General features: G+C 26.0%; 5 protein-coding genes across 5 annotated transcripts; 3 read left to right on the forward strand and 2 right to left on the reverse strand.

Moving 5' to 3' along the window:
- OCT59_019181 (uncharacterized protein) lies at positions 1-436 on the forward strand (the record flags this gene model as incomplete). The annotated part of the gene is made up of 3 exons (XM_066135850.1): positions 1-106; positions 237-308; positions 384-436. 3 exons carry the CDS (start codon positions 1-3, stop codon positions 434-436), a joined length of 231 nt encoding a protein of 76 aa, XP_066005102.1.
- Positions 437-3831: 3395 nt separating this feature from the next.
- Positions 3832-5023, reverse strand: OCT59_019182 (uncharacterized protein; the record flags this gene model as incomplete). Its single annotated transcript, XM_066135851.1, has 8 exons — positions 3832-3842; positions 3930-4001; positions 4071-4127; positions 4209-4262; positions 4330-4398; positions 4466-4507; positions 4584-4595; positions 4939-5023. 8 exons carry the CDS (start codon positions 5021-5023, stop codon positions 3832-3834), a joined length of 402 nt encoding a protein of 133 aa, XP_066005103.1.
- Positions 5024-8970: 3947 nt separating this feature from the next.
- OCT59_019183 (uncharacterized protein) lies at positions 8971-9914 on the reverse strand (the record flags this gene model as incomplete). Its single annotated transcript, XM_066135852.1, has 7 exons — positions 8971-8979; positions 9079-9148; positions 9213-9275; positions 9365-9376; positions 9470-9583; positions 9818-9824; positions 9899-9914. The coding sequence occupies 7 exons, from the start codon at positions 9912-9914 to the stop codon at positions 8971-8973; spliced, it is 291 nt and encodes a 96-aa protein (XP_066005104.1).
- A 1999-nt stretch (positions 9915-11913) lies between these two features.
- On the forward strand, positions 11914-13905 carry OCT59_019184 (uncharacterized protein; the record flags this gene model as incomplete). Its single annotated transcript, XM_025331634.2, has 2 exons — positions 11914-12348; positions 13108-13905. 2 exons carry the CDS (start codon positions 11914-11916, stop codon positions 13903-13905), a joined length of 1233 nt encoding a protein of 410 aa, XP_025184509.1.
- A 1918-nt stretch (positions 13906-15823) lies between these two features.
- OCT59_019185 (uncharacterized protein) lies at positions 15824-21337 on the forward strand (the record flags this gene model as incomplete). The annotated part of the gene is made up of 1 exon (XM_025314704.2): positions 15824-21337. The coding sequence occupies exon 1, from the start codon at positions 15851-15853 to the stop codon at positions 21335-21337; it is 5487 nt and encodes a 1828-aa protein (XP_025184508.2). The 5' UTR covers positions 15824-15850.
- Between the last annotated feature and the right edge of the window lie 359 nt (positions 21338-21696).

A 21696-nucleotide genomic window follows, 5' to 3' on the forward strand; every position in this document is an offset into this window, starting at 1 on the left:
ATGTTTTGTTTTCTTCCATTCAGATGGTCTAAGCGTGAATTTTTAGTTGGAACTCAGAACTTGACAAATTTTTTTCTGGAATGTAGATTTAGTGAGTTTTCAGTAGGTTTGTTGGGTCTTTTATCTTTTATTTAATTACACTTACGTTTCGTTTTTTTTTTTTTAGGCGATACCATAATATGTTTTTATTATTCTTCTTTATGTTTGAAGTATTATTTAACTAAATTAATTTAAAGTAAATGAATATGGGAAAGATGAAAGAGTAAACGAAATAGGGAAAAGAGGAAAGAGTGAGAGAGGGACGAAGGGTGAGATACAAGTTTGAAAGAAAAATTCGAAATTTAAAAAGAATGGATTTTAACTTTTTTTTTCTTTTTTCATAGGAACTTTGGAACCAGCTACCGGTTTGGATCTTTGGCACTTGGGAGGGTATTAAAACATTCTTTCAACAATCCATAGTTTTTTTTGGTTTTTTTTTTATGTACGCGGATTTTGGAAGTCTTTTTTTGTTGTTTTTTAATTCATTTATTTCAGCGAACTGTTATTAATGGTTCCTTTTTTCTTTTGCAAATGTTTTATTAATCTCTTGGACATGTGAATTCGGTTGGTATCCTCAACTTTGGCCACCTGGACTTTATTTTGTAGGTCTTCTTAACTTTATTAGACTGTAATTTTTGTAGGTTTTGATTTCAACTTCTTCGAACGTGAATGCTTGGATTTTATTTTGTAGGCCTTTCACTTTGACTTCTTGGAAATTCTTGTAGAAACTTAACTGATTTCTTTATTTTGTAGGATTTAATTCTTGATGTTGAAATTGACTTAAAGGTATATTAAATAAGGGAATGAGAGATGAAGAAAAACGTTAATTATCATTAATTTTTTTTATATTATAGGAAGTTAACTCTTTGATCAACAAACTTCAACTTAAAGGTAGGTTGAGTGATTTTATTTATTTATTAGAAATGTTTCGTTGACATTTTTCTTTTTCATCTTTTGCAGATTGAAATGTGGACAATATTCCTTCAACTTGGACTTCAAATCGTTTAGTATTTTTAAATATTTTAGAATAGTTTAATATTTTTAAATAAATTTTACAATAATTTTACAGTATATTTTTACAATAAATTTAACAATAATTTGTTGCTATTTATGTTAAATATATATGTTAATAAATTAATGTTACGATAAATTTTATACTAACTATTGTACGATGTCCCTACAAGACCAATAACGAGTATCTTAAAAATTTTAAATGTATTTTAATATTAATATTACAGTACATTATATATAAACTATATTAACTATTAAGTTGTTAGCAAAAGTAGTATAGCTATGGTGCATAACACCTAAAGGCATGAAATTTATTTTTATGCTGATCATTACTAAATAAAGTTAGATTATTACTAAATTTGGGGACCCGTTAAAGCGGGTAGAATCACGTGATTTAAAATTATTATGATTTGATAAATTTTTTATAAACTAAAATTAAAGTGAACTTGAAAATCATTAAATAAGTGTATTTCGGCCTGCTCCACAAGTTTACTTAGGGAGAAAAGGTGGAAAAAGAACAATGTTTTTGACTTTACATATGAGCAAACGAATTTTGCTGATCATACCCAAAAAAGGATAGATCAATTTTAACGAAATTGAAAAAGTTGAATAAATCGAAAACGGTGTTCTAAACCTCATTTTGTGCTCTAAGTAAACTTGCAGAACAGGTCAAAATGCACTTAATATATGTTTATTTGGAAGGTTTTATATATAATAAAGAGTTTTATTTAAAAAAAAAGAAAAATTTCGAAAGTCACGTGATTCTACCTGCTTTAACGGTCCCCTAAATTTGGTAATAAAGATGTTGATCATTTTATGTATTATAAATTAAATTAATATGATTGGTTAAAATTATTTTCACGTGATTAAAAATTCCCATTTACATATAAAATTATATAAATTAATATGAAAATACATCAACTTTAAATCTTAATAGCTCCTGAAATATGATAGTTATGAAAAAAATAATCCGATAATTTGAAAGAAAAGAACTTAAAGTATAATATTATCGGTTTATATTTTCAATTATCATAAAATTTTATTAAGTAGTTAACATTTTAAAATCACTAATTTTATTTGATGCCTTTAGATGTTAGGCCATACAAACTTGATTTTATGGTTTTCATAATATAAAAATTTCATCAATAACCCGGCAACCCGGCTTTTAATTTTTTTTTTCTAAAATTTTATATGCAAAATTTTTTTTCAATTTTTAAAAAATTCTCACCCGGCATAGTAATAATATAAAAAATTTTTTTTTAAGACTCAACAAAACTGACCCGGCCGGACTATGAAAACCATTTTTACCACTTTGTGTCGCCTTATGCACCATAATTAACAAATAAGCTGGGATGCATACGATTTGTCATTTCATAAATGAAAACGTAAAACCTTGAAAAATTTTATGCATTTATATGCGCACTGCATGTAAGAGCAAAAAATAATAAGCTCAATTATAACTTATTAATAATGAATAATGCATGCTGTGCCTATTGTGCTGCTCCAATTAATATCACTGAATTTAATGCAGTTTTTTACCTTAGAATGTAAAGTAGATAAATAAGAAATAAATAAAAACAAAAAACAACTTTAAAAATCTCACCCGATAAATAGTTTTTGATTTGAAAATAGAGATTATATATTATTTAATAATCTACCATGATTAATAATTACTACTATGTCATAAAATTTATTTTGACAAAATCGCCATTATTATGGAGTTGAAATGATATTGAAATAATACCTTAATATCAAAATGAAAAACAATATCAAAATGAAATCTAAATTATAAGATATCAAAACAAATACTACTGTATGTTTACATAACAGCTGAACTTTTTAGTGGACGATGAATTATATTTTGACGCGACGGACCGGATAGAGGTGGTTGAAGCATTTACAAATTTAAATGGGGATTTTAGCAAAAGATTGCCGTTAAGACCACTAATACTATCAACGAAACCAAAAGATGATAATTTAAGCTCGGATGATTCTGATTTCTGAATTTCTGAAGAGACAATAAGAAAAATGTAAAAAATGTAAGAAAAAGAAAGCAATAATACGTGGTGATGTAGAATTTGAATCAGATCAGACTGCATAGTTAATTGTAAAATATACACAAAATGTAGTAAATTTTAAATTTAGGCAACAAACTTCATTAACTTTTTCAAATAATTTTAATATTTTATAGCAATTTTCTTTTTTTTCTTATTACAGGTTATGTTTAGTAGATTAGTTAGCATAGTATTCGTATTTTAAAATAGACTATTTAGTTATAAGGTTATTCAATTTTTAAAATTGTTTACCCTTAAGTATTTCTAAAATTAATGTTTATGTGATTTACTTAATAAAGAGATGTGTTACTAAAATTAAAAAAAAAGCCATTATATCAAAACAATATCAAAACAATATCGCAGCAATATCATACTGATTTCGTAACGATAGGTGATATTATAGCCGATATTGTTACGATTATCATTATGATGTTACAATTTTGTTTTGATATTGTTATATTAAAATGAGGTCCTTAAGAATTAAGATGATTTTAATGATCTCGTTTGAAATTTTAGAGTTTCAGCAAGATATATTTAAAATTTTAAAATTTTGAATTAATTTTAATTAATTTTATCACAATTACTTAAATTACAAACTAAGAATATTGTAAAAAATTCTACTACACTAGTAGCGTTTAAATAATTCAAAATAGATCATGAATAAATGATATAAATTTAAACTATAAAATAATGGTGTTAATGTTAATTTAAGTTATCAAAGAACGATTTAAAATCCATCTAAAAATGATTAAATAATTAATAAAATTAGTTAATTACTATAAAAAGAAAGATTATTTTTTCTTTTATCTTACTTTGAGAACTTACCATCAGGAATTTCAAATTCATCTTGTTCTTCTGAATGAAGATTGGGATTATTACATGCTTCGTCCATTTCGTCTATAAAAAAAATAAACAAGTAGAATTAAAAATGGTATAAAATTATTTGTTACGTAATATTTCACCTACCATAAATATCAATATTTTGCCTTTTTATTTGTTGTTGAATTGCTTCATTTTTATCATCTAAATTTTTAGACAAGAGTCACGCTTAGTATAAAATGAAATCAATATAATAATAATTTTATTTGTTGGGAATTTACTTACCATTTGAATTTATTTGCAATTTTTTGAATAATTTAGATAACTTTTTACTACTATCTAATAATTAAGATATAAGTTCAATATTTATTTCGACCTCATTCTAATAATAACTTAAATATATTACCTTTAAAAATCTTAATTATTTTTGACGAATTATTACTGTTCTGCTTATATGACCTGTCGAAATCATCAACTGAAAACAAATATTAATTTATAGACATTTTTATGAAATATTCAACGATGTAGTGTTAAATGCTTACTATTATCAGGAATTTTAAAATCATATGTTTTACTATGAAATACTATTAAAATGAAAAAAAATAATAATATAAATATTTTTAAAAATAAAGCATCATAAATTTATTAATGACAATTTACCTTCTTGTTCTTCTGTTATTTATTAAAAAGAAATTTTATTAATACTTTTATTTAATTGAAAGAATACGTTACAAAAAAAAAATCACTATACCAGATGTTGCATTCCTTGGTTCAGGTAAATAATTAAATTCAAAAAGTTTACTTGTACTACTTACGTAATTTGTTTCTAGATTATGTATTTCTAAGTTACTATTTACTTCCAATTGAGGTAAACTATTTATATATTGCAAAATTAGATAAATTTTATCTATTAATGTATTAATGTCAGGCCTTTTAGATGGATCAGCATCCCAACACAGTTCCATTAAATTTACGTATTCTAAAGGAGTTCCTGGCACAACTTTAGGTCTTATACCATTAACAATCATCAGTGCAAGATCATAATCATTTTCATAATTAATAAATGGTGGTTGTCCAGATGAAATTTCCCACATAAGCATACTAATACTATAAATATCAGATTCAAAGGTAAATTTTTTTCCTACAATAACTTCTGGTGCAATATAAGGAAGGTTTCCATATATGCTTTTTAATGGCTTATTGACTGGTCCACAAAACCCAAGATCACTAATAAACCAAACTTGATTTAGTTGTGAATATAATATATTCCCAGAATGTAAATCTCTATGAATTGCACTTTCCGAGTGTATAACACTAAGCGCAACAGTTATATCATAAATAATATTAATTCTTTTTTTCCATGTAAGTTGATTGTGATTATGATATAAATATGTTCTTAAATCTATATCTGCACTATCCATCACAAGCACATAGTTTCCGTTTGATGGATTTTGTGTTAAACCAAAACATTGTATAATGTGTGGCCATTTATTGCTTATAATCAAATGTGATTTAGCCTATAAAATAGAAACTTTATTAATAAAAAAAAAATTTTAAACGTTAAATGCTTCCAAATAAGTACAAACCTCTTCAAGCCAACTTCGATTTGCATTTTCAACATTTTCTAATTCTTTAAGTATAACCTTTTGATTTCCAAATCTTTTTAATTTTTGCTTTTCGGAATCCCATTCTTCATATCCACCATTGATCCAGACTGCTGTATAAATTTCAGAAAATCCACCTTTTGTTAAATAACAAATATCTTGAAAATTATTATATGGGATCCATTCAACTATCACATTTGGTCTAAGTGTTTCCATTTGACATCTTTGTATTAAATTATCGATATTATAATTTCCAGATGTCCAATTTGAAAAGCTTGCTTTTAAATAATTTAGAACACAATATTCACAATATAATGTAGCCAAACATTTTTGATTACAATTTTCACAAATTCTTCTTGTTCCTTGATTATTCATAATTTTAATTTTATCGTATGTCTTATTTAATTCTCTTATTGCATAAGTTTTTTCATCATCAATAAGAGATTTATCAGCAAGTACTATTTGTTTTTTAAACTCATGTTGTTTATGTATATCATTGTAAATATTATAATCTATTAATGTAGCTGCCCTATTAAGTGCAGCAAAAACTAGTTCCACTCGGATAGAAGACATAAAACAATTTTTTTAAAAAAAGAAATTAACGACCATTTTATGTATTACCTTGTATTACCAAATGTTGTGTAACTATAAATCTAGAATTTAATGCCGCTTGTACGTCTGAAATGCGTGCCACCTTAGTCATGGTTGACAATAGGCTTCGCAGTGTTAACCACTTAAAAATTTTGAACTTCGTAAGCTATACTAAATTTGTATTAAAAATCACTAACCAAGTATTTCTTTAGAATGCAAAAACTTTTTCATGTATATATTTCTCATACGCCGAGAAAGTAATCATGTGCTCGACACAATTCGGTGATTTGCAAGAGTAACTATAAATAAACGAATCGTGGCCAATTTTGTTTAGTATACATGTTCCTTTTTATGTAGTACATACTAATATTCGTGCTAATTTACCGTTATTAAGTCCGAAGTGCCATTTAAATTAATTTTTTTTTTTGTTATCCCTTAAACTGTTTTGCAGCCAAATTTGCCTGCAATTTGGTTTTTTAATTAAAGACACTTTTAAATACCTTAAAATATTTTATTATATAAACCAATATTTTTGTAATAAATTCTATAGTATTTTCTATGTAAAAATCGAAAAAAAAGTTCAATTTGATTAATGATTTTTCAAAAGTAAATGATCGACAAATTATAACAAATAGTAGCTAAATTTTTTAAATTGAAATATCTTTTTATCTATTAACCCTAGAAATATAAAATTACCACCATTTGACGCGTCTCAATAAGAAGAATCTGATAGAAATAAAAATTGGTCTTCTACAAATATTATGTGACAGGACAACTTATAAAATCTAAAAAATTTATAAATTAATATAACTTTTTATCTATCAATTTTAGAGTTATGATTTTATTACCATTAAATGCGCCTTAATAAGAGGAATCTAACAAATATAATTTCATCTTTCTATGATCACTAGATCTTAAGATATTTTAAAAATTCAAAAATTTTTAAAATTAATTTTAACCCCTACAGTTTAAGGGATACGAAGCAAAAATATCATTCTTGATATGTTTATAGTATTGATTCTTAATAGACATATTTATTTTTATATCATTTATGCCGGACGGATATCCGGACCCGGACATTGCATGAACGTTTGTGTAGAAAATATATAGTCCTTCGTTACACTTTGGACTAAATTATTATATTTACGTACGCCTTAATGACCTTAGCACTAAAGTTAAAATCATAATTTGTGCCTAATTAATATTTCTTGTTCTTACATAAAGCGACTTTTTTTTTTAGGAAAAAAATACATAATAACTATTTAATTTTATCTGCAAATGTATGGTATTTTTTTTACATTATTATTGATATGATATTATTATTGTTATTAGGGAATTTTGTGTTTGATAAATGAATAATTCTTTTTTATATCCAACAAATCATTTTCCGGTAGAATATTAAAACTGAATTAATTTCTTTCCCTCTATTTTCTAAATTTTGTAATACATCAATTATATTAGACAAAATAAAATAAAGCTATTAATTTCAGAATATACTAAACCATCCTATGAAGTTCGAAAAACAACGCAAAAATAAGCGGGATTCTTCTATTACTAACCGGCGAATAGTTAACACATTTTTGTTAACAAATCAATATAATATAACTGAAAACACTGAATATATTTCGTCTCTAATTTCTTGGATGATTCATATTCAGTAGTAACAGAATTAGGTATACTCTATTATGCGCGAACATAATACCTAGTCGCGGCTATCTGCTTAAACTACTATAGCGATCGGTTTGCCAGAATATTTATGATATTCGAGTTGACCAATTGTCAATAGAGCCACATTTATTATATCTTATATTAAAGGCCAATCTTAAGCAATTTTCGGCTTGTAATCAAAAAGTAATGCATGCTTAACACTCGGTATTAAATGGACATTTTTTATTAAATGTAGATGGTCGAAATAACTAGGTGTATAATTATTTTTATTTCAATGATGTAAAAAAAATACAATAAAATCAAATTTCGTGTAATAGAACCATTTTATCAAACAAGGAATTGACAGCTTTCTTTTTTAAAAAAATTTACAATACTAATAAATCTATAGTTTTGTGAAATTTTGTTCGTGTTGTAAAGCTAAAGATACATGAATTGTAATAATATGAGCTCTTTGTAACCTACACGTAAATGTTTAAGGCGAACACATTAAAGTCTAGTCTAATTTTTACGTACTTAAATACAATAAATGATAAATTTGCAATCAGTTAAAAAAAAAATCGGTTTATAAGTTCTTATTAACATTATTAACATAGGAATAAAGACGAATGGAAATTTACCAGCCCATTCAGCAAGAAAGATCGATCCGCCATGTCTAACTGATAAACTAATTTAATGAAATTGTACCACAGCTATAAATAGCTTCTCATGAGAAGCATCGAGAATGATCTTATACGGAAATCTCGTCCAGCAAATCATCAGTTAATAAGCGGCGAGAAAATCGATCAATGTTATCTGATTTGGAAAGTCTAATTTGCGTCGTGAAAGTTACAGTATCGAAAAAATTTTTAGTTTACGAGTTGATATCCACGTTCTGACCCGTGTTTCATTATCAAGATTAAGAATCTAAGTAATTTGAGCTCCTTAATAATTAAAAAGGTAATTAAGATTAAATAAATATGTATGTAAAAAATAATTAATTTTTTAAATTTATTCTTACTAAAGTCTCATATTTTGACCGCGTCTTTAAAGTCAGTAATTACGAGATCTTATGGATTCAAATTCAAAAAGTTTACAATAACGTCACATTCAAAAAATCTGAATTATTTTCAAAAAACAAAAAGTTTAATATATATAATATCTTCAAGAACATTATTAATACCTGACGTGAAACGAAATCGATAATGTCATGAAATCTATGAAATGTAAATTGTGTAAATTTTAAAATTCATGATGCAAGCTATAACCTATATAAGATAACGTTGTAATTTCGAATTTTAAAGAAATTATAATACCATAGTATTTCCTGTTATTAAAATCTTTTCGTTCATTGATCTATCAATCACGGGTGAACAATGGATACCGCTACAGTAAATAAATAAATTTAGCTTATTGTTAAATGTGTTAATTTCGTGATGCAAGCTCTTACCAAATTTTCTTGATATGGGAAACACCTTTCGGGGGATTACTTTTCGATTTTGCAAACAATACTCTAATTGATCCAAATAATACAATATATAATATCCATAATAATATCAAGGGGTGACCATTTCTTATATTTATGAAAATTATTTCAAAGACGATTGTCGTTTACTTTAAAATATATAACGTGTTTATTATTGGTAAAAGATTTAAGATAATAATCCACTGAATTGAATATGAGAAAATACTTGATATATAATTTACCTCCAATTAAAGATTCTTTCGCCATAAATTTCGTGCTTTCTTATCAAAATCGTTATTGCAAGTAATTTCAACAAAAGGAAATTTAATGCACGTAATAATGTTTTGAAATAATGCCTTCAGAATTAGAATATACGTGTTCCCTTGTGAAAATTCACACCTTCCTTGTACGCTTGGTCATATATTAAAAGTAAACCATGTTTAAATAGAAAGGGGAATATAAACCATAAGAGAATGCCAAACTACAATGTAAGATCTCATATCTCGTTCAATCGTAACAAAGATAATTATATTCTCGGATGCTGATGTAATTTCTGCCATTATCTAATTTTATGCATTTATTTCAGTTACCAGAATTCTTTATAATAATAATAAAATGGTTAATAAACATCATTAATTAAGACGTTAAAAAAAACAAAAAATTTTATTTACCTTTCCATTTAACCATGAATATTATCTGATTACATCAGGACATATTCCGATATTGAAAACTAAATTGCCATTTGAGTCTATTAAACTATAAAAATAAATAAATGTATATAGTTAATTATGTAAAACGTAGTAAAATTTTATTATAAAATTATAATATCTTCCATGAAAATTATTGTTGACCCCGGAGTAACGACTGATGTTTAAATGATTGATTTTATAAAAATCTTTTAACTTTATTATAAATAATAATGGCTAAATCATTTAACTCCCTTTTCTTTTTTTTTTTTCATTTAATATTTAACTGAACAGATTTTTTTATGATTAAAGATTTTTTAAATATTTTAACTTTAACCAACTTAATAAAAAAAATCCATTATTATAAATTACTTTTAATAATTTTTAAATTATTTAAGCTATTATTAAAATTATTGTTTCATTACGAAGAATTTTTTATCTCCAAAACATTTTTTTTTTTTTTTTTGTCATATAAAAATAATTATTCCTTCTTTTGGATTAGTCGAAAAACTTTGACCCTGTGTAATCTTGTAAGAAAGTCCCCTAAATATTGTTTCACAAGATGGTCAATTTTAGAAATTGGGAGAATGAAAATTAATTATTTATATTTTGATCTCATGAGATTTTGACATAGCGTTTTTTCACGTATTCTGGATGGAAAATTTTTTATTTCAAAAATTTGTACCCTCAATATCATTTTCCATTTGTAGATCATAAAATTGAGAAAAATGAAATTGGATAAATAAAAAGAGAAAAAGATTATCAATAAATAGTGATCGTCTGATCGACAACCACCCTTTTAATAAAATCGTGAACCAACGTTTTCAATGAATTTGCTATATTTCTTATATTTAAATTATTAATTAATATTTCTATGGAAATTCTATGAAAGCCAATTAAAATTGAAATTGAAAATATTTATAATTTGTTTCGTCCATGACTATTTTTGCATAATGTGTTACCAATCATCCCAATCATCTGTACAAAATAACTTCACGTGAACAAATAAATATCCCGATTCATATTTAGTGACCCGTGAAAAAAAAAAATTTTGTGTCCATTATAATAATTGATATATGTATGTAATGTTACATTTTAATTAGAGGTGCAGACTTATTGGATAAGTCATATGTCGTAACTAGTTAAGTCATATAAATACGTTTAAAAACGAGTTAACTCTATAGGTATATAATACGTATCCTTTCCTTTTCATTCCAGTTTATGTGAGCGTGTTTTTTTTATACTTTGGTCAATTTATAAATGCTTCATTTTACAAACATTTGTGTTTCTATAACTTTTTCACATTTAAAAATAAAAAAAAATAATAATTAATCCGTGATCTATGAGTCAACTGCAGAAAATGGTTATGTGGAAAATAATTTTAGGAAATAAACTATTTGATACTTTGAGATAAATATTATATGTTGTTGTATGGGTTCATATAAAGTAAGGAATGAAAATCGGGCACACACTCGAATTATTAAAATTTTTTTAAGCGCAATATAATTTCTTACTCGATATATACTATACTGTAAACTGTTTATGTAATAAGTTAAATTAGTCAATCAGATAATTTGGTAAAAATGTAATATTATAACAATACTTCGTCAAATAACTGTCATAACGTGAAATAACCATAGTGATACCATGTTTATTTTTATTTTGATTTTGATTTAACAGGAATATAAAAAGTGGTATTCTTATTATAAATTTCCAATATTAGTAATATTTGTTTTCTAAATTAAGCGACAATTCTTTTTTCATTAAAAAAATGATGTTTGAAAAAATGCAGGCTTAAATTTTCACATGTAGTAATTAATATCACATAAAAGCCAATTTGTTATTTAAACACGGTCTTTTTTTAAAAAAAAAAAATGCAAGGCTCTTCAATTTCATATAAATCAGCGAAAAAGAGCGGTAAAACACCAAAACATTAATTAAATCGTACTCAAATCACTTTCACAATCGATATTTGGAACGAATTAAGATCTAATCAAGAAATGTCTCTTTCATTAGAAACGTCTGTTTCATTGGAACGCTCTGGACCCAGAGAGACTTATGGTAAGTGTTCCCTTTGTAAACAACAACGAATTGCGACGATGTGGTGTGAACAATGTGATATTTTGAACTTGAAAGAATGCTTTCCAAATTGGACTAGTGGAAATTCTATAATAGATGAGTTTATTAGATTTACTCAATTAAATGCTAAGGAGAGTATGGACTACCTTGAATGGATTGATTTTAATCAATTTGATTTGATCAAGGATATTAATGATAAAGGAGCTTTCAGCTCGATTTATTCAGCAGTATGGACGGAAGGTCCGAGGTGGAATTTAGATGAAGAAACCGAAATATGGACTCGTACTGGCCCAATTAAGGTCATTCTAAAAAGATTAGATAATTCTCATAATTTAAGTCAAGAATTTGTAGATCAAGTAAGTAAAAGATTAATTCTTAGTCCGATCATGTGCAGTATTTATATAAACTGGTCAAAACCGTTGAATTCTCGTTAATAAAATCGGCGATAAGTAAAATTAATAAAGTGTGAACACGAGTTGGAGTCAATCGACTCTAAATTATTTCATCTGTCCTATAAAAAAATTTTTATAAATCGATCAAATAATATATTAAAAAAACGTTTTGCAACATTTTTTTTTAATATTTTAATAAAAAATATTGCTTTTTCATAAATTATTATTATTATGTCTAAATTTTTTGAATAACCAGGTAATGTGTTTTTTGCCCGCACTTTGACTCTCGTTAATCCTGTCGAATAAATACTTGATTTGGTTTACTTAAGTATGTTTGAGCCTACTCGTTTCAAATAAATTTTAAAATTTACCGAATATGATAAAAGTAGCCAAATATCGTTACAATCCGCAGGTAGTAAATCCGTATCTGCGAACGCACTACATAATACTATCGTTAATTTAGGCCAAATATAGTGGATCTAACTCTTTAAAGCTTGAGAGAATGTTTGATTCCTGAATTATTATTACCTCAATTAATAGTAAAGATTTATGAATTGTAAACTGAATAAAACTCTAAAAATACTTTATTATAAAGCCGTTAACGAGATAATGATTGACCATTTCTTAAATAAATCACGATCGGATAAAAATTCAAGAATTTAGATTATAATATCATCTAATTTGTTTTAATACTTATTTACTAATTATTAATTAATTTAAAAGTTATATAGATACCATAAATGTCTGAAAAGTAGAGCACTTGCAGATTGTTTTGGTATAACCAAAGATCCAACATCATGTTACATGCTTGTTATGAGATATTACAAAAACGGGAGTTTATATTCGTATCTTAAAGAAACCTTGGGAGTACTTTATTGGAGAGATATTGTAGATATGTTATGGTCAATATCCACAGGCCTTAGTTATATTCACAAACATGGTCTTGTTCATGGACATTTACACGGTGGAAATATATTAGTCGAAAGTGATGTGAACTCGATTGAAACTATGATTACGGATACTGGATTACATGGACCCGTTGATAAACAATTATCTCCAAAACAAATTTACGGTGTAATTCCTTTTGTTGCACCAGAGATTTTTAATGGAAATACGCCAACTAAAGAATCCGATATCTATAGCTTTGGAATGGTCATGTGGATGTTATCAGCTGGTGTGCGTCCTTATTGTGATAGACCTCATAATAAACAACTAATTCAGGAAATCTGCTTAGGATTAAGACCGAGCGTCGTAGATGGAACTCCGCCAGTTTTCTTCAGTTTAATGATACAATGTCTAGATGTGAATCCATCCAATAGACCAACAGCGTCTCAGCTTAACGAATGTTTTGGAAATTGGGTCATAGCAATTTGTGATAACCCTGACCCATCTGATTTATCAAATCAATTTGACGCTGCCAAAGAAATAAAAATCTCGAATTTGGAAAATTCTAATTTCAACGCTTTCTCAAATCACCCAAAAGCTATTTATTTCAGTCGCCCATTATGGTTGATTGATTAATTGGTTAGGATTGGCACTTTTTCGTTAAATAGTATATTTCGATTCTCAACTCCGATTTCCGAGATTTTCCGAAAATCTCACTATAATTAAAAAATCAATTTCTCTTATTATATCATTTGTTCGTTTTCGAAATCACAAACTCAAACTTAACATTTTATTACTTTATCTATGCAGAAGTTTTTAAGGCTTTTCGTTCAAAAAATTAAGTACTCATTCCATATTATATTACAAATATTACAAACGCGATTTTTTTTTTTCATTTTTTTTTCGAAGTTTCGTTTATTACTAGTTACTAAATATGCAAAGAATATGACATATATATAGAATAATATATTCCTTTTTAATAACAATAAGTTAATAAGATAAGGATCTATACTAATGGCAAATCTTATAAAATAATAGCAAATTTTCTCGTAATGAAATTTTATCTGGAATAAATTATTTTCCCTATAACAAATTTTTCACAAAAATGATCACGTGCCTGAGTTCGGAATAAAAACTGGACTCAAAAATGTGCACTCGTTTTATACTATACTGTACAATCTGTACATGCAAACTTTATTATTTTTTTTTTTTTGATGCTCATAGTAAACTCTTTATTTTAATTCAGTCACAAAATATTATCATCATCTTAATTATTACTAGTTTACCATCAAATTATTCTAATACTTGTGATTACATTAAATATTTCTCGTAGAAATAAGATTTAAGAATTATTAAGTAAAAGGAAATCTTAAATAATAAGGATTTTTGCAAACAATAAAAGGAAAATATATGCAACGATTTCAAAGGAAAAGATCATCTTTTTGCATTGTTATTCCCGTAAATTTATCATATTTACGGAATTTATAACCTCAAAACATGAGAATTATCCAAATTTTTTATAGATTTTTTTTAGTTCCTTTTCCGTAAATGTATCACATATTCACGGAATTTTTTATAGAAATTATGGATAAAATTTTTTTTTACAAAGTTACAAAGATAAAAAAAGGTATAAAAGGTATACTAATTCTAATTATAAAAAAAAACACCCTTATTTCATTTTAATTCTTTTCTCATTATATCTAATTAAGAAGAAATAAATTTATTCGAAATTCTTTTTTGAGGAGAAAAATAAATTCCACGTAAACATTTACGTCACTGCACATATAATAGCACCCCCTTAAAATGTACTATGGTAGGATATGGCGCAGCTGATTGTTGTGACGCAGAAAATTTACAAAAAAAAATGTGTTAATATAATAACTTTTTTTTTTTAAAAAAAAAAGAATGAATGTATTTTTTTTACTTGATCTGTAAGCCTCAGTTAATAAGCTGCCAAAATGTTTGATTTTGCATTTTTTCTTTTTTTTTTTGATTTATTCAAAGCAGAAACATTTTTTTTTTCGGCGCAAAATGATCAACACATTCAAGGGGCGCAGGGGCGCATACGAAATACATTCAAGGCGTCATAATTATTGTAAATGAGATTTATTTATATCAAACAATTGATAAAAATAAAAAAAAATATAATACTAATTATATTAATCCTTTGTCTTTTTCATTCATAGTATTTCGTTTCAAATTATGTTAAAAAAAAAAAATTTAATAATAATGATTTACCAAAAAAAATATTGATTCAATTCTATATTTTAAGTAAAAATAATGTCATAAGAACAAAAGCTATTTTTATTTTTTTTAAGTTCATTCATGTAAAAAGTAAAATATATGTTGTACGATATAAAATTTGTGATATGTTGTTGTGTGGTACAAGCGTGGTACGTTGTAATGATAATATTATAATGAATAAGAAAATAGTTTATTTTTAAATTTCTAAATTTGTATAATAAAATAATCAGCATATTATTTATATGTACTGTAATATTTAACGTCGTTTTCTTTTTTTTTCGTTTCAATAACGATATTTTTTTTTTTTTAAAAAAAAAAAAAAGAAAAAAAATAAATTATGACAAATGCCAAGGAGAAGTATAATTTAGGTGAAAAATACGTAGTTAAAGAATTTGAATACTATGAAAATTCTGATCATAATGATACAAAAAATGAGATAGATGAAAATGATACAAATACAAAAAAAGATTTGGATTCGTACCAAAAAACTGCAGAAAATGGAGATAAAGTTTCACAATATTATCTAGGAAGATGCTATGAATATGGAAATGGCGTTAAAAAGAGTAAATTTAAAGCATTTGAATGGTATAAGAAATCAGCTGAACAAGAATATAGGGATGCACAAAATGAATTAGGATATTTTTATGAAAGTGGTATGGGTACAGTAAAAGATTTAAAAAAAGCGATCTATTGGTATCAAAAGGCAGCAGAAAATGGAAGTAAAATTTCACAATATAATTTAGGTACATTTTATCAATATGGAAATGGAATTGAAAAAGATGAAGTTAAAGCGTTTAAATGGTTTGAAAAATCAGCTGAACAAGAATATAGTGATGCACAAAATAAGTTAGGATATCTTTATGAAAATGGTATTGGTACGGAAAAAGATTTGGAAAAAGCAATTTATTGGTACCAAAAATCAGCAGAGAATAAAAATAAAATTTCACAATACAACTTAGGTCGATATTACCAATATATTGAAAAAGATGAGGTTAAAGCGTTTGAATGGTATAAAAAATCAGCTAAACAAGAATGTAGTGATGCACAAAATGGGTTAGGATATCTTTATGAAAATGGTATAGGTACGGAAAAGAATTTGAAAAAAGCAATTTACTGGTATCAAAAAGCAGCAGAGAATGGAAATAAAATCTCTCAATATAATTTGGGCGTATTTTATCAATATGGAAATGGAATCGAAAAAGATGAGGTTAAAGCATTTGAATGGTATAAAAAATCAGCTGAACAAGAATATAGTGATGCACAAAACCAATTTGGATATTTTTATAAAAATGGCATAGGTACACGAAAAAGTCTAGAAAGAGCAATTTTTTGGTATATAAAAGCGGCGGAAAATGGAAACAAAATTTCACAATATAATTTAGGCATATGTTATGAATATGGTAATGGTATTGAAAAAAATAGTGCTAAAGCATTTAATTGGTATAAAAAATCAGCTGAACAAGAATATAGTGATGCACAAAATAAGTTAGGATATTTTTATCAAAATGGTATGGGTACAGAAAAAGATTTAGAAAAAGCAATTTATTGGTACCATAAGGCAGCAAAAAATGGAAATAAGACTGCACAGTATAATTTAGGTTTGTGCTATGAATACGGAAAAGGCGATGAAGCTCAAGCATTTATGTGGTATAAAAAATCAGCAGAACAAGAATATATTAAAGCACAAAATAAGTTAGGTTATCTTTATGAAAATGGTATTGGTACGGAAAAGGATTTAGAAAAAGCAATTTACTGGTATCAAAAAGCAGCAGAAGGTGATAATAAATTTTCACAATATAATTTAGGTGTATGTTATCAATATGGAAAGGGTGTTGAAAAGGATGAAGTTAAAGCATTTAATTGGTATAAAAAATCAGCTGAACAAGATTGTAGTGATGCACAAAATGGACTTGGATACTTTTATCAAAGTGGCATAGGTACAGAAAAAGATTTAGAAAAAGCAATGTACTGGTATAAAAAAGCATCAGAAGGCGGAAATAAAATATCACAATATAATCTAGGCATAAGTTACGAATATGGAATTGGTATTGAAAAAAATGAAGTTAAAGCGTTTGAATGGTATAAGAAATCAGCCGAACAAGAATATAGCGATGCACAAAATAAGTTGGGATATTTTTATCAGAGTGGTATTGGCATAGAAAAAGATTTAAAAAAGGCTATTCATTGGTATCAAAAAGCAGCAGAAAATGGAAACAAATTTTCACAATATAATTTGGGCGTATATTATGGATATGGAAATGTTGTTGAGAAAAATGAAGCTAAAGCATATAAATGGTATAAAAAATCAGCTGAACAAGAATGTAGTGATGCACAAAACCAATTAGGATATCTTTATAAAAATGGAATAGGCACTAAAAAAAGTCTGGAAAAAGCAATTTATTGGTGTCAAAAAGCAGCAGAAAATGGAAATAAATTTTCACAATATAATTTGGGTAGTTATTATAAAAAAGGAAAAGGCGTTGAAAAAAATAAAGTTTTAGCATTTAAGCTGTATAAAAAATCAGCAGAACAAGAATATTGTAATGCGCAAAATCAGTTAGGATATTTTTATAAAGTTGGGATTGGTACAGAAAAAAATTTAAAAAAAGCAATTTACTGGTATCAAAAAGCGGCAGAAAATGGAAACAAATTTTCATTATATAAATTAGGCAATTATTACAATAATGGAAAAGGCGTTGAAAAAGATGAAGTTAAAGCATTTAAATTTTACAAAGAATCAGCCGAAAAGGAATTTAGTCATGCACAAAATAATATAGGATATTTTTATAAAAATGGTATAGGCGCAGAACAAGATTTAGAAAAAGCGATTTATTGGTATAAAAAAGCAGCAGATAGTGGAAATAAATATTCGCAATATAACTTGGGTATATGTTATGAGTACGGAAGAGGTATTAAAAAGGATGAAGCTAAAGCATTTGAATGGTATAAAAAATCAGCAGAACAAGGGTTTAGTAATGCACAAAATAATTTGGGATATTTTTATAAAAATGGTATAGGTACGGGAAAGGATTTAGAGAAAGCAATTTATTGGTACCAAAAAGCAGCAGAAAATGGAAATAAAATTTCACAATTTAATCTTGGGATGTTTTATCAATACGGAAGTGGAATTGAAAAAGACGAAGTTAAAGCATTTGAATGGTTTAAAAAATCAGCTGAACAAGAATATAATGAGGCACAAAATCAATTAGGATATTTTTATAAAAATGGTATAGGTACGGAAAAGGATTTAGAAAAAGCAATTTATTGGTACCAAAAAGCAGCAGAATATGGAAATAAATTTTCACAATTTAATTTAGGTATATGTTATGAATATGGAAATGGTGTCAAAAAAAGTGAAGTTAAAGCATTTGAATGGTATAAAAAATCAGTTGAGCAAGGATATAATGATAGTGAAAATTATAAAAAAGCTTCTGGATCATTTGATCAATCATCTGAAAATGGAAATCCAGATGGAATATTTAAATTAGCATATTGTTATTACAATGGAATTGGAACTAGTATTGATAGGCAAGAAGCATTTAAATTATACAAAAGGGCAGTAAATTTGAAAAAAGGTACAATCAGTTTCCCTACTACAAAAATAGTGATAAAATCTATAAAGTCCATGAGTAATGATCAACAAATTATTCATCAATTGAAATTAAATCATGGTTTATTGTTTGATGGATATAAAATACAGCCAAGTAAACAAGCTATTTTTATGAAAGATGGTGAATTGAATATAAAGTTATACAATGGACAACCCATAATATATAATAATATAAATGATTCTATTTCTTCAGAAAATTTTTTCATGGACAAAGATAATCTTAATAATACAATCGATGTGTGTATTAATTTTCCAATTGCTGAAATTATTTATAGAGGCGATTTATTGGAATCATTTTCAAAATGCACAGATGATGAAAATTTATATAAGTTGTACGGACACTTTTTTGCAAGAAACATTCTAATTGGTAGTAAATTATTTATTAAAAATTTAAATTTGGCCACTCAAGCACAAATTGATGTTTTAAAATTTTATTTATTCTGTGCGTATAATTCAGCTAAACATTCTATAGAAATTCCGGTCAATAATTTTTTTACCTTAAACCTCTTACCAAAAATAGTAACATTAGATGGTGAAGAGTTGAATACTCATAAAAAGCTGGTCAAATGGATGAATAATTTGTATCAAGAGGGAGAGAAAAGCATTTTTATAATTTCTTATGATAATTTTATTCCCATTTCTCAGTTAAAAAACAATATTGTATCATCAGTAGATGGCTTTTTTAACGAGAATCATTATGAAATCTCTAATTTTAAAGAAAATATAAGTTTAGAAGAGTGGGTTAGAGATGCAGTTAACAATAATCTAGTGAGTTGGATCAGAGATTTCCATCTTTTTCAAGGATTGATACTTGATAAAGATTATGAGATGGAGATTAGCAAGAAAATTCCCATTACTTTTACCAAGATTCCCAAAATTAAACCAAGAAATTCATCTTATTTGAAAATTATGAAACCTTCAACAAAAGTGGAAAATTTCTTGATATCCAATAATATTTATTCGCCTTATAATTTAAACTCATTTCCATTTATCAAAGATAATAGTATTAAAAGTAATAATGGTAAAAATGATGAGAATAGTACTCATGTTCTAATCAATTGTGAACAATATGAAATTCTATTAAATAAAGACAATATAAAACCTACACAAAAGCTTGAATATGCTATAGAAGAAGCACTTAATAGCATGAAACCGTTAAAAGCTTTACAAGATATATTTGATGAATATGGTCAATTATTCCCACAAAGAATTATTTTGGGAAGATCTATTAAAAATATTTTACCAACTTCTATTGCACCTGAGACCATTGATATAAAAACAGAATCGTTAACGTTAACGCCACGTTTAGACAAATTAAATATTTCATATTTTTTAACGCCAAAAGGAAGAATTATTGAAAATAATGATTTACCTAATTGGATTCAAAATCCAAATAATTTGGAAATTATTGAATTTGATGAAATCGAACCATTTTACAAAATTCTTAAAGAGGAACAACAAATGAAAATAGATGATTTGTTAAAAGATAATTATAGAATATTGATGACAGGAATTACTGATTTGAGAGATTTAGATAATAATGAAGTTGAGTATCACAAACGCATAAATATTGAACCATTATTAGAAGATGAAGATTATGAAGTATATGGATCAATTGTTTCAAAAAATAATTCAAGATTAGAAGGAATTTATGTTAATTTTGGATCGTATGACATTAATGGATTTTTTGCAATGATAAAAAAATTAGAAGAAACAAGTATCAATATAAAAGAATGTCGCATTCTATGGATGATTGTTGAAAAACCCTCAAAATTATTGGTTTTTAGTCCAAATAATCGAGAATTTCAAGTTGAATGTATTAAAGAATCTATTATATTACAATCTGATAAATCAAATTATTACATCAAACCTTCTTTTTCTTTATCTCAAGGATACACTATTTTTGTTCATGCATATTGTCCATCGACCAATTATGAGCCTGATAATATTATTAAGTTAGTTAAATGGTCACATAATTCAATTAAATTTCAAGTAACCAAACCATTTTATAACGAATCAAATAATAATTTTTCAACAGATAATGAAGAGGATATTAATTTAGACTTACGTATTTGCGTTCTATGTTCAGATTATAAGAATTTGAAGTTTGATAATAAAAATGAGGGAGGATTTTCTTTAGACTTAACTGGTTATGTTTTAACTAAAGATAATTTTAATGAAAGTTTATCAACTGAAATCAATGAAGTAGTTTAAACTCAGGTTAGTTTAGATCATAAAAAATTATTATAATTGTATATTTTAACGGCGCATACTCCTTTTTGAAAAAATAAGTATTATTACATTTCTTTTATTTTTTCATCATCCTTTATCATTCTTTGACTAATAAATAAAAAAAAATTTTTTTTTCTGGTAAAAATAAGACTTATTTCCAAAAAAATAATGCTTTTTTTCTGTTAAAAAATGAAAAATAAAATTTTAACGTTGAATATTTGGTTAAGATCTACTGTACAACGAACTAAGCTTACAATTTTTTTTTTATTTTTTTAAAAAAAAAATATAGATTGTTTTATTTTATTTTTATAAGATCCTTCAGATTTTATTATTCACTTATA

The sequence above is a fragment of the Rhizophagus irregularis genome, chromosome 28 (assembly GCF_026210795.1).
Source record: "Rhizophagus irregularis chromosome 28, complete sequence".
NCBI classification, from domain to species: domain Eukaryota; kingdom Fungi; phylum Glomeromycota; class Glomeromycetes; order Glomerales; family Glomeraceae; genus Rhizophagus; species Rhizophagus irregularis.